The sequence below is a fragment of the Somniosus microcephalus genome, chromosome 3 (assembly GCF_052327205.1).
Source record: "Somniosus microcephalus isolate GS21.2 chromosome 3, FLI_Smic_1.0, whole genome shotgun sequence".
NCBI lineage: Eukaryota > Metazoa > Chordata > Chondrichthyes > Squaliformes > Somniosidae > Somniosus > Somniosus microcephalus.
Window position 1 is genome coordinate 372693567 of NC_140989.1, and position 17084 is coordinate 372710650.

The 17084-nt window shown below is 44.1% G+C and overlaps 1 protein-coding gene across 4 annotated transcripts in view; it reads left to right on the forward strand.

Annotated features, from left to right (window-relative positions):
• The window catches only part of LOC147122438 (guanine nucleotide exchange factor VAV3-like), a 307623-nt gene that overhangs the window by 151272 nt on the left and 139267 nt on the right, over positions 1-17084 (forward strand). For all 4 annotated transcript variants that reach the window (XR_015077746.1, XM_085983597.1, XM_085983596.1 and 1 more), the window contains exons 8-9: positions 8385-8488; positions 13131-13230. Coding sequence is in view for 3 of the 4 variants with exons in the window: in XM_085983597.1 (XP_085839723.1) it covers positions 8385-8488; positions 13131-13230 (204 nt within the window). In the remaining variant the exon portion in view is untranslated. The remainder of the gene's footprint in view (positions 1-8384; positions 8489-13130; positions 13231-17084) is intronic.

The window sequence follows — 17084 nt, forward strand, 5'->3', positions numbered from 1 at the left end:
CTTTACTTCTAGGAAACTATCTATTTCTGTTTTAAATTTATTTAATGATGTAGCTTCCACAGCTTTCTGGGGCAGCAAATTCCACAAACCTACCACCCTCTGAGTGAAGAAGTTTCTCCTCATCTCAGTTTTGAATGAGCAGCCCCTTATTTTAAGATTATGCCCCCTAGTTCTAGTTTCACCCATCATTGGGAACATCCTCACTGCATCCACCCGATCAAGCCCCTTCACAATCTTATATGTTTCAATAAGATCGCCTCTCATTCTCCTGAACTCCAATGAGTAGAGTCCCAATCTACTCAACCTCTCCTCATATGACCACCCCCTCATCCCCGGCATTAACCGAGTGAACCTTCTTTGTACTGACTCGAGAGCAAGTATGTCTTTTCTTAAGTATGGACACCAAAACTGTACGCAGTATTCCAGGTGCGGTCTCACCAATACCTTGTACAACTGCAGCAATACCTCCCTGTTTTTATATTCCAACCCCCTAGCAATAAAAGCCAACATTCCATTGGCCTTCTTAATCACTTGCTGCACCTGCATACTAACTTTTTTAGTTTCGTGCACCAGGACCCCCAGATCCCTTTGTACTACAGTACTTTCCAGTTTCTTGCCATTAAGATAATAACTTGCTCTATGATTTTTCCTGCCAAAGTGCATAACCTCACACTTTCCAGTATTGTATTCCATCTGCCAAATCTCTGCCCACTTACTTAGCCTGTCTATGTCCCTTTGCAGGTTTTTTATGTCCTCCTCACTCACTACTTTCCGTCCCATCTTTGTATCATCTGCAAACTTTGATATGTTACACTCGGTCCCCTCCTCCAAATCGTTAATATAGATTGTAAAGAGTTGGGGACCCAGCACTGACCCCTGCGGAACACCACTAGTTACTGGTTGCCAATCTGAGAACGAACCATTTATCCCAACTCTCTGCTTTCTGTTAGAGAGCCAATCCTCCACCCACGCCAGAATATTACCCCCAATCCTGTGATTTTTTATCTTGAGCAATAATCTTTTGTGTGGCACCTTGTCAAATGCCTTTTGGAAGTCTAAATACACTACGTCCACTGGTTCCCCTTTATCCACCCTGTATGTTACTTCCTCAAAAAACTCAAGCAAATTTGTTAAACATGACTTCCCCTTCATGAAACCATGCTGAGTTTGCCCTATTAAATTATGTTTATCCAAATGTCCCGTTACTGTCTCCTTAATAATGGACTCTAACATTTTACCAACCACAGATGTTAGGCTAACAGGTCTATAGTTTCCAGCCTTCTGCCTACTACCCTTTTTAAATAAGGGTGTTACATTAGCAGTTTTCCAATCTGCCGGGACCTTTGCGGAGTCCAGTGAGTTTTGGAAAATTATTACCAATGCATCCACAATCCCTATCTTTTATGTCCATCTGAGGGATTATACAGAAGCTATATATATGACTATACCACTATATACAGAGGTTATATACAGGAATGTGAAGGGAAATGTAGGAATTTAAAGGAATGTGTAGGTAAATGATGAGGGGCCCAGATAGAATGGATAGGAAGGACCTATTTCCCCCAGCAGAGAGGTCAGTAACCAGGGGGCATAGATTTAAAGTAATTGGGAGAAGGATTAGAGGGGAGTTGAGGGGAACTTCCTTCTCCCAGAGGGTGGTGGGGGTCTGGAACTCACTGCCGGAAAGGGTGGGAGAGGCAGAAACCCTCATCGCATTTAAAAAGTACTTGGAGACGCACTTGAAGTGCCGAAACCTACAGGGCTACGGACCAAGAGCTGGAAATTGGGATTAAGCTGGAGAGCTCGTTTCCGACCGGCACGGACATGATGGGCCAAATGGCCTCCTTCTCTGTCATAATTTTTCTGTGATTCTATGATTAAATACTGAAGGTCTGTGTTGGAATGTATGAATACATAAGGAATGTACAGGCATATACAGAGGATAGAGACAGGAATGTTTAAATATATACTGAAGCTACAGATAAGAACATATGGTAAGGGAGTCGAGGGTTATGGGGAGCGGGCAAGGAAGTGGAGTTGAGGCCAAGATCAGATCAGCCATGATATTATTGAATGGCGGAGCAGACTCGAGCGGCCGATTGACTGACTCCTGCTCCTACGTCTTATATGTTCTTATATATATATATATATATACATGATGGTGTATATACAGGAATGTACGGGCATGTAGGAATGTATAGATTTCTTTAATATTCATTGATGGGATTTGGGCGTTGCTGGCAAGGCCGGCATTTATTGCCCATTCCTAGTTGCCCTTGAGAAGGTGGTGGTGAGCCACCTTCTTAAACCGCTGCAGTCCGTGTGGTGAAGGTACTCCCACAGTGCTGGTAGGGAGGGAGTTTCAGGATTTTGACCCAGTGATGATGAAGGATCGGCGATATATTTCTAAGTCAGGATGGTGTGTGACTTGGAGGGGAACTTGGAGGCGATGGTGTTCCCATGCGCCTGCTGCCCTTGTCCTTCTAGGTGGAAGAGGTCGCGGGTTTGGGAGATGCTGCCGAAGAAGCCTTGGCGAGTTGCTGCAGTGCATCTTGTAGATGGTACACACTGCAGCCACGGTACGCCGGCGGTGGAGGGAGTGAATGTTTAAGGTGGTGGATGGGGTGCCAATCAAGCGGGCTACTTTGTCCTGAATGGTGTCGAGCTTCTCGAGTGTTGTTGGAGCTGCACTCATCCAGGCAAGTGGAGAGTATTCCATCACACTCCTGACTTGTGCCTTGTAGATGGTGGAAAGGCTTTGGGGAGTCAGGAGGTGAGACACTCGCCGCAGAATACCCAGCCTTTGACCTGCTCTTGTAGCCACAGTGTTTATGTGGCTGGTCCAGTTCAGTTTCTGGTCAATGTCAGTTTCTGTCAGCTGTGACTCAGTGGGCAGCACCCTCGCCTCGGAGTCAGAAGGTTGTGGGTTCAATTCTCACTCCAGAGACTTGAGCACAAAAATCTAGGCTGACACTTCAGTGCAGCACTGAGGGAGTGCTGCACTGTTGGAGGTGCCACCTTTCGGATGAGATGTTAAACTCCGTCGCCCTCTCAGGTGGACATATAAGATCCTATGGCACCAATTTGAAAAAGAGCAGGGGCGTTCTCCCCGGGGTCCTGGCCAATATTTAGCCCTCCACCAACATCACTAATACAAATTATCACATTGCTGTTTGTGGGATCTTGCTGTGTGCAAATTGGCTGCCACGTTTCCTACATTACCACAGTGGTTACACTTCGAAAAATACTTAATTGGCTGTAAAGCGCTTTGGGATGTCTGGTAGTCATGAAAGATGCTGTATAAATAATATGCAAGTCTTTTTTAATGGTGAGCCCAGGATATTGGTGGTGGGGGATTCAGCGATGGTAATGCCGTTGAATGTCACGAGGCGGTGGTTGGACTCTCTCTTGTTGGAGATAGTCATTGCCTGGCACTTCTGTGGTGAGAATGTTACCTGCCACTTATCAACCCAGGCCTGAATGTCATCCAGGTCTTGCTGCATGCGGGCACGGACTGCTTCATTATCTGAGGAGTTGTGAATGGCACTGAACACTGTCATCAGCGAACATCCCCACTTCTGACCTTATGATGGAGGGAAGGTCATTGATGAAGCAACTGAAGATGGTTGAGTCTAGGACACTGCCCTGAGGAATTCCTGCAGCAATGTCCTGGGGCTGTGATGATTTAGCTCCAGCAAACACAACCATATTCCTTTGTGCTAGGTATGACTCCAGCCAGTGGAGAGTTTTCCTCCTGATTCCCATATATACAGAGGGTGTATGTAGATATATACAGGGGGTGTATGTAGATATATACAGAGGGTGTATGTAGATATATACAGAGGGTGTATGTAGATATATACAGAGAGTGTATGTAGATATATACAGAGGGTGTATGTAGATATATACAGAGTGTATGTAGATATATACAGAGGGTGTATGTAGAGATATATACAGAGGGTGTATGTAGATATATACAGGGGGTGTATGTAGATATATACAGAGGGTGTATGTAGATATATACAGAGAGTGTATGTAGATATATACAGAGGGTGTATGTAGATATATACAGGGGGTGTATGTAGATATATACAGAGGGTGTATGTAGATATATACAGGGGGTGTATGTAGATATATACAGAGTGTATGTAGATTTTTACAGGGGGTGTATAGATATATACAGGGGGTGTATGTAGATATACACAGAGAGTGTATGTAGATATATACAGAGGGTGTATGTAGATATATACAGAGGGTGTATGTAGATATATACAGAGGGTGTATGTAGATATATACAGGGGGTGTATGTAGATATATACAGAGGGCGTATGTAGATATATACAGCGGGTGTATGTAGATATATACAGAGGGCGTATGTAGATATATACAGGGGGTGTATGTAGATATATACAGGGGGTGTATAGATATATACAGAGGGTGTATGTAGATATATACAGAGGGTGTATGTAGATATATACAGGGGGTGTATGTAGATATATACAGAGGGTGTATGTAGATATATACAGGGGGTGTATGTAGATATATACAGGGGGTGTATGTAGATATATACAGGGGGTGTATGTAGATATATACAGGGGCTGTATGTAGATATATACAGAGGGTGTATGTAGATATATACAGGGGGTGTATGTAGATAATATACAGGGGGTGTATGTAGATATATACAAGGGGTGTATGTAGACATATACAGGGGGTGTATGTAGATATATACAGGGGGTGTATGTAGATATATACAGAGGGTGTATGTAGATATATACAGAGGGTGTATGTAGATATATACAGGGGGTGTATGTAGATATATACAGGGGGTGTATGTAGATATATACAGGGGGTGTATGTAGATATATACAGAGGGTGTATGTAGATATATACAGGGGGTGTATGTAGATATATACATAGGGTGTATGTAGATATATACAGGGGGTGTATGTAGATATATACAGAGGGTGTATGTAGATATATACAGAGAGTGTATGTAGATATATACAGGGGGTGTATGTAGATATATACAGGGCGTGTATGTAGATATATACAGAGAGTGTATGTAGATATATACAGAGGGTGTATGTAGATATATACAGGGGGTGTATGTAGATATATACAGGGGGTGTATGTAGATATATACAGAGAGTGTATGTAGATATATACAGGGGGTGTATGTAGATATATACAGGGGGTGTATGTAGATATATACAGGGGGTGTATGTAGATATATACAGAGAGTGTATGTAGATATATACAGAGGGTGTATGTAGATATATACAGAGGGTGTATGTAGATATATACAGAGGGTGTATGTAGATATATACAGAGGGTGTATGTAGATATATACAGAGGGTGTATGTAGATATATACAGAGGGTGTATGTAGATATATACAGGGGGTGTATGTAGATATATACAGAGGGTGTATGTAGATATATACAGGGGGCGTATGTAGATATATACAGAGGGCGTATGTAGATATATACAGAGGGCGTATGTAGATATATACAGAGGGCGTATGTAGATATATACAGGGGGCGTATGTAGATATATACAGGGGGCGTATGTAGATATATACAGGGGGCGTATGTAGATATATACAGCGGGCGTATGTAGATATATACAGAGGGCGTATGTAGATATATACAGGGGGTGTATGTAGATATATACAGGGGGTGTATAGATATATACAGAGGGTGTATGTAGATATATACAGAGGGTGTATGTAGATATATACAGGGGGTGTATGTAGATATATACAGAGGGTGTATGTAGATATATACAGGGGGTGTATGTAGATATATACAGGGGGTGTATGTAGATATATACAGGGGGTGTATGTAGATATATACAGGGGGTGTATGTAGATATATACAGGGGGTGTATGTAGATATATACAGAGGGTGTATGTAGATATATACAGGGGGTGTATGTAGATATATACAGGGGGTGTATGTAGATATATACAGGGGGTGTATGTAGATATATACAGGGGGTGTATGTAGATATATACAGGGGGTGTATGTAGATATATACAGGGGGTGTATGTAGACATATACAGGGGGTGTATGTAGATATATACAGGGGGTGTATGTAGATATATACAGAGGGTGTATGTAGATATATACAGGGGGTGTATGTAGATATATACAGGGGGTGTATGTAGATATATACAGGGGGTGTATGTAGACATATACAGGGGGTGTATGTAGACATATACAGGGGGTGTATGTAGATATATACAGAGGGTGTATGTAGATATATACAGAGGGTGTATGTAGATATATACAGGGGGTGTATGTAGATATATACAGGGGGTGTATGTAGATATATACAGGGGGGGTATGTAGATATATACAGAGGGTGTATGTAGATATATACAGGGGGTGTATGTAGATATATACATAGGGTGTATGTAGATATATACAGGGGGTGTATGTAGATATAGACAGAGGGTGTATGTAGATATATACAGAGAGTGTATGTAGATATATACAGGGGGTGTATGTAGATATATACAGGGCGTGTATGTAGATATATACAGAGAGTGTATGTAGATATATACAGAGGGTGTATGTAGATATATACAGGGGGTGTATGTAGATATATACAGGGGGTGTATGTAGATATATACAGAGAGTGTATGTAGATATATACAGAGGGTGTATGTAGATATATACAGAGGGTGTATGTAGATATATACAGAGGGTGTATGTAGATATATACAGAGGGTGTATGTAGATATATACAGGTGGTGTATGTAGATATATACAGAGGGTGTATGTAGATATATACAGAGGGTGTATGTAGATATATACAGAGGGTGTATGTAAATATATACAGAGGGTGTATGTAGATATATACAGAGGTGTATGTAGATATATACAGGGGGTGTATGTAGATATATACAGAGGGTGTATGTAGATATATACAGAGGGTGTATGTAGATATATACAGGGGGTGTATGTAGATATATACAGAGTGTATGTAGATATATACAGGGGGTGTATGTAGATATATACAGAGGGTGTATGTAGATATATACAGGGGGTGTATGTAGATATATACAGGGGGTGTATGTAGATATATACAGGGGGTGTATGTAGATATATACAGAGGGTGTATGTAGATATATACAGAGTGTATGTAGATATATACAGAGGGTGTATGTAGATATATACAGAGGGTGTATGTAGATATATACAGAGGGTGTATGTAGATATATACAGAGGGTGTATGTAGATATATACAGGGGGTGTATGTAGATATATACAGAGGGTGTATGTAGATATATACAGGGGGTGTATGTAGATATATACAGGGGGTGTATGTAGACATATACAGAGGGTGTATGTAGATATATACAGGGGGTGTATGTAGATATATACAGGGGGTGTATGTAGATATATACAGAGGGTGTATGTAGATATATACAGGGGTGTATGTAGATATATACAGAGGGTGTATGTAGATATATACAGAGGGTGTATGTAGATATATACAGGGGGTGTATGTAGATATATACAGGGGGGTGTATGTAGATATATACAGAGGGTGTATGTAGATATATACAGAGGGTGTATGTAGATATATACAGGTGGTGTATGTAGATATATACAGAGGGTGTATGTAGATATATACAGAGGGTGTATGTAGATATATACAGAGGGTGTATGTAAATATATACAGAGGGTGTATGTAGATATATACAGAGGGTGTATGTAGATATATACAGGGGGTGTATGTAGATATATACAGAGGGTGTATGTAGATATATACAGAGGGTGTATGTAGATATATACAGGGGGTGTATGTAGATATATACAGAGTGTATGTAGATATATACAGGGGGTGTATGTAGATATATACAGAGGGTGTATGTAGATATATACAGGGGGTGTATGTAGATATATACAGAGGGTGTATGTAGATATATACAGGGGGTGTATGTAGATATATACAGGGGGTGTATGTAGATATATACAGAGGGTGTATGTAGATATATACAGAGTGTATGTAGATATATACAGAGGGTGTATGTAGATATATACAGAGGGTGTATGTAGATATATACAGAGGGTGTATGTAGATATATACAGAGGGTGTATGTAGATATATACAGGGGGTGTATGTAGATATATACAGAGGGTGTATGTAGATATATACAGGGGGTGTATGTAGATATATACAGGGGGTGTATGTAGACATATACAGAGGGTGTATGTAGATATATACAGGGGGTGTATGTAGATATATACAGGGGGTGTATGTAGATATATACAGAGGGTGTATAGGAATGTATATGGGTATAAGCCGGGACGTATAGATTACTGGAGTTATCTTTACTTTTGCTACAATCTCTGTTTTTTCCTGTCCCAGGCACTAGTTAAGGTTCACAGAGCTTTGAACGTGGATGTGAAGAATGTTATCATGTCCAAGAATGACCAGAACCTCTACCAGATCTTCATCGACTACAAGGAGAGGTAAGGGGCCATTCCCAGGCCCCTACTTTGTGATCTGTTTGTTTGTATCATGTTTTTACCCATGAGAGTTGGCACTTTGCCAAGTTAGATTATCGGGCATGATCGGCAGCTCCAGTAACTCCTCCTGCAGTCATTCTGTGTTAAACCCTGGCAATAAGCGCGGAGACTGATCAAACCTTCAGTATCTGTGCATCGAACCTTCCTCATCTTCTGAAACCAGCTGATTTGAAGGGTTGTGATAGGCTGAGGATTTGTAAAAGTGATTGGGCAGCAGGATGGGCAACAGCACCTTGTGATTCAGGTGTTGTCAGTGTGAATGTGACTGGGAGGTGTGGAGAATAAGGTAGAGATTCGATATAATATGGCACTCTATATACTGATTCCATGTATTATTTTTGTATTAGGATGTTAAGGCCTTGGAGAGGGTGTGGAGAAGATTTACTAGAATGGTACCGGGGATGAGGGACTTCAGTTATGTGGAGAGACTGGAGAAGCTGGGATTGTTCTCCTCAGAGCAGAGATGGTTAAGCGGAGATTTAATAGAGGTGTTCAAAATCATGAAGGGTTTTGATCGAGTAAATAAGGAGAAACTGTTTCCAGTGGCAGGAGGGACGGTAACCAGAGGACACACATATGCCTCCCCCCCTTTTTCTGCTTCATCTTACTCTCTAACTCCTTTGTCACCCAGCGAGCTCTGGCCTCGGTTGCTCTCCCTTTCCCTCTTGGGGGAATGTTGCTCAAATCTACGCAAACCAGCTCCTCTTTAAAGACCGCCCACTGCTCCATTATGTTTCTGCCTGATAGTCTTTGATTCCAGTTTACCCGGGCCCGATCCCTCCTCAATTCGCTGTAATTAGCCCTCCTCCAGTTAAATATTTTTATTCTAGATTGCTCCTTGTCCTTTTCCATAACTAATATAAACCTTATGATATTATGATCACTATTCCCGAGATGCTCTGCACTGTGACATTCTCCACTTGACCCATTTCATTCCCCAGGACTAGATCCAGTAATGCCTCATTCCTCACTGGGCAGGAAACATACTAATCAAGAAAATTGACCCACTCAATATTGGGGAAGTTAAAGTCTCCCATTATCACTACTCTATCATTCATGCACCTCTCAGTAATTTCTTTGCAAATCTGCTCCTCTATCGCTTTCCCACTATTTTGTGGCCTATAAAATACACCAAGTAGCGTAACAGCTCCTTTATTGTTTCTTACCTCCAACCAAATCTTTCTTCTATCTTCCTACACTCTACACAGTTACTTATTCACTATGAAAGGGAAATCGTGTTTGACAAACCTACTGGAGTTTTTTTGAGGATGTAACTGGTAGAATAGATAAGGGAGAACCAGTGGATGATTTGGATTTTCAGAAGGCCTTTGATGAAGTCCCACATAAGAGGTTAGTGTGCAAAATTAAAGCACATGGGATTGGGGGTAATATACTGGCATGGATTGAAAATTGGTTAACAGACAGGAAACAGAAAGTAGGAATAAATGGGTCTTTTTCGGGGTGGCAGGCGGTGACTAGTGGGGTACCGCAGGGATCAGTGCTTGGGCCCCAGCTATTCACAATATATATCAATGATTTGGATGAGGGAACCAAATGTAATATTTCCAAGTCTGCTGATGACACGAAACTAGGTGGGATTGTGAGTTGTGACGCGAATGCAAAGAGGCTTCAAGGCGATTTAGACAAGTTGAGTGAGTGGGCAAATACATGGCAGATGCAGTATAACGTGGATAAATGTAAAGTTATCCATTTCGGTAGGAAAAACAGAAAGGCAGAGTATTATTTAAACGGTGATAGATTGGGAAATGCTGATGTACAAAGGGACCTGGGTGTCCTTGTACACCAGTCACTGAAAGCAAACATGCAGGTGCAGCAAGCAGTTAGGAAGGCAAATGGTATGTTGGCCTTCATTGCAAGAGGATTTGAGTACAGGAGCAAGGATGTCTTGCTACAGTTGTACAGGGCCTTGGTGAGACCACACCTGGAGTACTGTGTGCAGTTTTGGTCTCCTTACCTAAGAAAGGATATACTTGCCATAGAGGGAGTGCAGCGAAGGTTCACCAGACTGATTCCTGGGATGGCAGGACTGTTGTATGAGGAGAGATTGGGTCGACTAGGCCTGTATTCACTAGAGTTTAGAAGAGTGAGAGGGGATCTCATTGAAATGTATAAAATTCTGACAGGGCTAGACTGACTGGATGCAGGGAGGATGTTTCCCATGGCTGGGGGTCTAGAACGAGGGGTCACAGTCTCAGGATACGGGGTAGGACATTTACGACTGAGATGAGGAGAAATTTCTTCACTCAGAGGGTGGTGAACCTGTGGAATTCTGTACCACAGAAGGCTGTGGAGGCCAAGTCACTGAATATATTTAAGAAGGAGATGGATAGATTTCTAGACACAAGTGGCATCAAGGGGTATGGGGAGATAGCGGGAATATGGCATTGAAATAGAGGATCAGCCATGATCATATTGAATGGTGGAGCAGGCTCGAAGGGCCGAATGGCCTACTCCTGCTCCTATTTTTCTATGTTTCTATCTCTCCCTCTCTCACTGTCTCTCCTCTCTCTCCCTCTTACTCTCTCTCACTCTCTCACTCTCACTCTCTCTCTCTCTCTCTCCCTCTCTCTCCCTCTCTCTCTCCCTCTCTCTCTCCCTCTCTCTCCCTCTCTCTCCCTCTCTCTCTCCCTCTCTCTCACACTCTCTCACTCTCTCCCTCTCTCCCTCTCTCTCCCTCTCTCTCTCTTACACTCATACTCCTTCGCTCATTCTTTCTCCTTCTCTCACTGTCTATCTCACTCAAACTCTCTCTCCCTCTCCCCTCTCTCTGACTCTCTCTCCCTCTCTCTCTCACGCTCACTCTCACACTCTTCCATCTCTCTCTCTCCTCGCTCTTTCTCTCCTCATTTTCTCACTCTATCTCTCTCCCTCTCCCTCTCCCTCCCTCCCTCCCCCTCTCCCTCTCGTTCTCCCTCTCTCTCTTACACACACTCTCTCCCTCTCACACTTTTTCTTTTCCTCTCTCCTCCCTCACTCTCACTCTCCCAAAAAGCAGGACAAATCCCACCCGGCCGAATCCCCCACTATCATCATCCTGGGGGTCACCATTGACCAGAAACTTAACTGGACCAGCCACATAAATACTGTGGCAACAAGAGCAGGTCAGAGGCTGGGTATTCTGCGGCGAGTGTCTCACCTCCTGACTCCCCAAAGCCTTTCCACCATCTACAAGGCACAAGTCAGGAGTGTGATGGAATACTCTCCACTTGCCTGGATGAGTGCAGCTCCAACAACACTCAAGAAGCTCGACACCATTCAGGACAAAGCAGCCCGCTTGATTGGCACCCCATCCACCACCTTAAACATTCACTCCCTCCACCACCGGCGCACCGTGGCTGCAGTGTGTACCATCTACAAGATGCACTGCAGCAACTCGCCAAAGCTTCTTCGGCAGCACCTCCCAAACCCGCGACCTCTTCCACCTAGAAGGACAAGGGCAGCAGGCGCACGGGAACACCACCACCTCCAAGTTCCCCTCCAAGTCACTCACCATCCTGACTTGGAAGTATATCACCGATCCTTCATCGTCGCTGGGTCAAAATCCTGGAACTCCCTCCCTAACGGCACTGTGGGAGCACCTTCACCACACGGACTGCAGCGGTTCAAGAAGGTGTCTCACCACCACCTTCTCGAGGGCAACTAGGGATGGGCAATAAATGCTGGCCTTGCCAGCAACACCCACATCCCATAAACGAATAAACAAACTCTCTCCCTCACTCTCACACTCTTTCCCTCTCCCACTCACTCTCTCTCTCTCTGTCTCTCACTCTCCCTCACTCTCCCTCTCTCCCTCACTCTCCCTCTCTCCCTCACTCTCCCTCACTCTCCCTCTCTCCCTCACTCTCCCTCTCTCCCTCACTCTCCCTCACTCTCCCTCTCTCCCTCACTCTCCCTCTCTCCCTCACTCTCCCTCTCTCCCTCACTCTCACACTCTTTCCCTCTCTCACTCACTCTCTCTCTCTCTCTCTCTCTCTCTCTCCCTCACTCTCCCTCACTCTCCCTCACTCTCCCTCTCTCCCTCACTCTCCCTCTCTCCCTCACTCTCCCTCTCTCCCTCACTCTCCCTCACTCTCCCTCTCTTCCTCACTCTCCCTCTCTCCCTCACTCTCCCTCTCTCCCTCACTCTCACACTCTTTCCCTCTCTCACTCACTCTCTCTCTCTCTGTCTCTCACTCTCCCTCACTCTCCCTCACTCTCCCTCTCTCTCCCTCTCTCTCCCTCTCTCCCTCACTCTCCCTCACTCTCCCTCACTCTCCCTCACTCTCCCTCACTCTCCCTCTCGCTCCCTCACTCTCCCTCACTCTCCCTCACTCTCCCTCTCTCTCCCTCTCTCCCTCACTCTCCCTCTCTCCCTCACTCTCACACGCTTTCCCTCTCTCACTCACTCTCTCTCTCTCTGTCTCTCTCCCTCACTCTCCCTCACTCTCCCTCACTCTCCCTCTCTCTCCCTCTCTCCCTCACTCTCCCTCTCTCTGTCTCTCACTCTCTCCCTCACTCTCCCTCTCTCCCTCACTCTCACACTCTCTCCCTCTCTCACTCACTCTCTCTCTCTCTCTCTCTGCAGGTTACTGATTTATGGGGAATATTGCAGTCAAGTGGAAAGAGCAATAAAGTGTTTGGATGAGATCAGCAAATCAAGACCAGATCTACGGCTGAAGTTAGAGGTAATTAATCCTTCACTCTCACTTATTATTTTTATGTTAATGCTGTCTCGGGGTGAAATCGCGCTGTGAGATATTAGTACATGAACATTCCACACTTTTCAATTAAACTAAGTTAGCATAAACTTCTACACACAAAGTGTGGTAAAAGTTTGGAATTAACATAGAAACATAGAAGATAGGAGCAGGAGTAGGCCATTCGGCCCTTCGAGCCTGCTCCACCATTCAATGCGATCATGGCTGATCATCCAAATTCAGTACCCTGTCCCTGCCTTCTCCCCATATCCCTTGATCCCTTTAGCCTCAAGAAATATATCCAACTCCTTCTTGAATATATTTAATGAATTGGCCGCCACCACCCTCTGTGGCAGAGAATTCCACAGGTTCACCACTCTCTGGGTGAAGAAATTCCTCCTCATTTCAGTCCTAAATGGCTTACCACTTATCCTTAGACTATGACCCCTGGTTCTGGACTCCCCGGCCATCATAAACATCCTTCCTGCATCTAGTCTGTCCAGGCCTGACAGAATTTTATAGGTTTCAATGAGATCCCGTCTCAATCTTCTAAACTCCAGTGAGTATAATCCCAATCGACACAATCTCTCCTCATACGTCATTCCTGCCATCCCAGGTTTCAGCCTGGTGAATCTTCGCTGCACTCCTTCCATGGCAAGAACGCCCTTCCTCAGGTAAGGCGACCAAAACTGCACACAATACTCAAGGTGCGGTCTCACCAGTGCCCTGTACAACTGTAGCAAGACATCCTTGTTCCTGTACTCGAAACTTCTTGCTACAAAGGCCAAAGTACCATTTGCCTTCTTAACCGCCTGCTGCACCTGCATGCTTACCTTCAGCGACTGGTGCACAAGAACACCCAGGTCTCTTTGCACTTCCCCTTCTCCCAATCTATTGCCATTCAAATAATAATCTGCCTTCCTGTTTTTGCCACCAAAGTGGATAACCTCACATTTATCCACATTATAGTGCATTTGCCATGTTTCTGCCCAATCACCCAACCTGTCCAAATCGTACTGGAGTTTCACGACATTCTCCTCACAGCTTACCCTCCCACCCAGCTTTGTGTCGTCTGCAAATTTGGAGATATTACATCCAATTCCCTCGTCCAGATCATTAATATATATTGTGAACAGCTGGGGTCCTAGGACCGATCCTTGCGGTACCCCACTAGTCACTGCCTGCCACTCAGAAAATGACCCGTTTATTCCAACTCTTTGCTTTCTGTCCACCAACCAGTTCTCTATCCAAGTCAATACCTTGCCCCCAATCCCATGTGCCTTAATTTTGCACGCTAATCTCTTATGCGGGACCTTATCGAAAGCCTTCTGAAAGTCCAAATACACCACATCCACTGGTTCTCCCTTATCTATTTTACCAGTTACATCCTCAAAAAATTCCAGTAGATTAGTCAAGCATGATTTACCTTTTGTAAATCCATGTTGACTTTGTCCGATCCTGTCACTGCTTACCAAGTGCTCTGCTATTACATCTTTTATAATAGATTCTAGCATTTTCCCCACTACCGATGTCAGGCTTACCGGTCTATAATTCCCCGCTTTTTCTCTACCACCTTTTTTGAATAGTGGGGTAACATTAGCTACCCTCCAATCCATGGGTACTGTTCCAGAGTCTATCGAGTTCTGGAAGATGACCAGTAATGCATCTACTATTTCTAGGGCCACTTCCTTAAGTACCCTGGGATGTAGATTATCAGGCCCTGGGGATTTATCGGCCTTCAGTCCCATCAATTTTCCTAACACCATTTCCCTACAAATACTGATTTCTTTCAGTTCCTCCCTTTCATCAGGCCCTATGTTCCCCGGCATCTCTGGGAGGTTATTTGTGTCCTCCTTTGTGAATACAGAACCAAAGTATGAATTTAGTTGGACTGCCATTTCTTTGTTTCCCATTATAAATTCCCCTGATTCTGACTGTAAGGGACCTACGCTTGACTTCACCAATCTTTTTCTCTTCACATATCTATAAAAGCTTTTACAGTCAGTTTTTATGTTCCCTTACTCTCATATTCTATTTTCCCTTTCTTAATTAATCCCTTTGTCCTCCTTTGTTGAATCCTAAACTGCTCCCAATCCTCAGGATTATTGCTTTTTCTGGCCAATTTATATGTCGTCTCCTTGGATCTTATGCTATCCCTAATTTCCCTTGTTAGCCACGGTTGAGTCACCTTTTTTGTTTTATTTTTATGCCAAACTGGGGTGAACAAATTCTGCAGTTCATCCATTTGGTCTTTGAATGTTTGCCATTGCCTATCCACCGTCAACCCTTTGAGTGCCATTCCCCAATCAATCCTACCCAACTCGCTCCTCAGACCATCATAGTTTCCTTTATTTAAATTGAGGACCCTAGTCTCTGAGTCAACTGCTTCATTCTCCATCTTAATGAAGAATTCGATCATATTATGATCGCTCAGACCCAAGGGGCCTCGTACAACAAGATTGCTAATTAATCCTTTCTCGTTACATAATACCCAGTCTAAGATGGCCTGATCTCTGGTTGGTTCCTCGACATATTGGTCCAGGAAACCATCCCGTACACACTCCAGGAATTCCTCCTCCACAGTGTTGTTACTAATTTGGTTGGCCCAATCTATATGTAGATTAAAGTCACCCATGATGACTGCTGTGCCCTTATTGCACGCTCCTTTAATTTCCCTTTTAATGCCATCCCCAACCTCCGCCTTACTGTTGGGAGGTCTATATACCACTCCCACTAATATTTTTTTCCCCTTAGTATTTCTCAATTCTACCCATACAGATTCCACATCATCAGAGCTAATATCCTTCATGACAATTGTATTAATCCCTTCTTTAACCAGTAAAGCTACCCCACCTCCCTTTCCTTTTTGCCTATCTTTCCTGAATATCGAATACCCCTGGATGTTGAGTTCCCAGTCTTGGCCATCTTTGAGCCACGTTTCCGTAATCCCAACCAAATCATATTCGTTTACCTCTATTTGCACAACCAATTTGTCCACCTTATTACAAATGCTCCTCGCATGAAGACACAAAGCCTTCAGGCTTGTTTTTTTAACGCTCTTAGACCTATTAGAATTATTATTTACTGTGGCCACGTTTGATTTAAACCGTTGATTTCTCTGACTGCCACTTTTGTTTTTCTCCTTCCTATCTTTTGCTTTTATCCCTGTTTCCCTTTCCTCTGTCTCCCTGCTTCGGTTCCCAACCCCCTGCCATTTTAGTTTAAAGCCTCCCGAACAGTGCTAGCAAACCTCCCCGCAAGGATATTTGTCCCGCTCTGGTTCAGGTGCAACCCATCCGACTTGGACAAGTCCCACCTTCCCCAGAAGCAGGCCCAGTGATCCAGGAAACTAAAGCCCTCCCTCCTGCACCAACTCTTTAGCCTCTCTTCCACAAATAAATCAGTTGATGCTGGATCAATTGTTAATTTTAAATCTGAGATTGATAGATTTTTGTCAACCAAAGGTATTAAGGGATATCAGCCGAAGGCAGGTATATGGAGTTAGATCGCAGATCAGCCATGAGCTCCCTGAATAGTGGAACAGGCTCCTCCTGTTCCTATGTTCCACCCTCTGTAAACTTCAGCTCATCCAAAACTCAGCTGCCCCGTGTCCTAACTCACACCCAGTCCCGTTCACCCCTCACCCCCTGTGCTCACTGCCCCGTGTCCTAACTCACACCCAGCCCCGTTCACCCCTCACCCCCTGTGCTCACTGCCCCGTGTCCTAACTCACACCCAGTCCTGTTCACCCCTCACCCCCTGTGCTCACTGCCCCGTGTCCTAACTCACACCCAGTCCCGTTCACCCATCACCCCCTGTGCTCACTGCCCCGTGTCCTAACT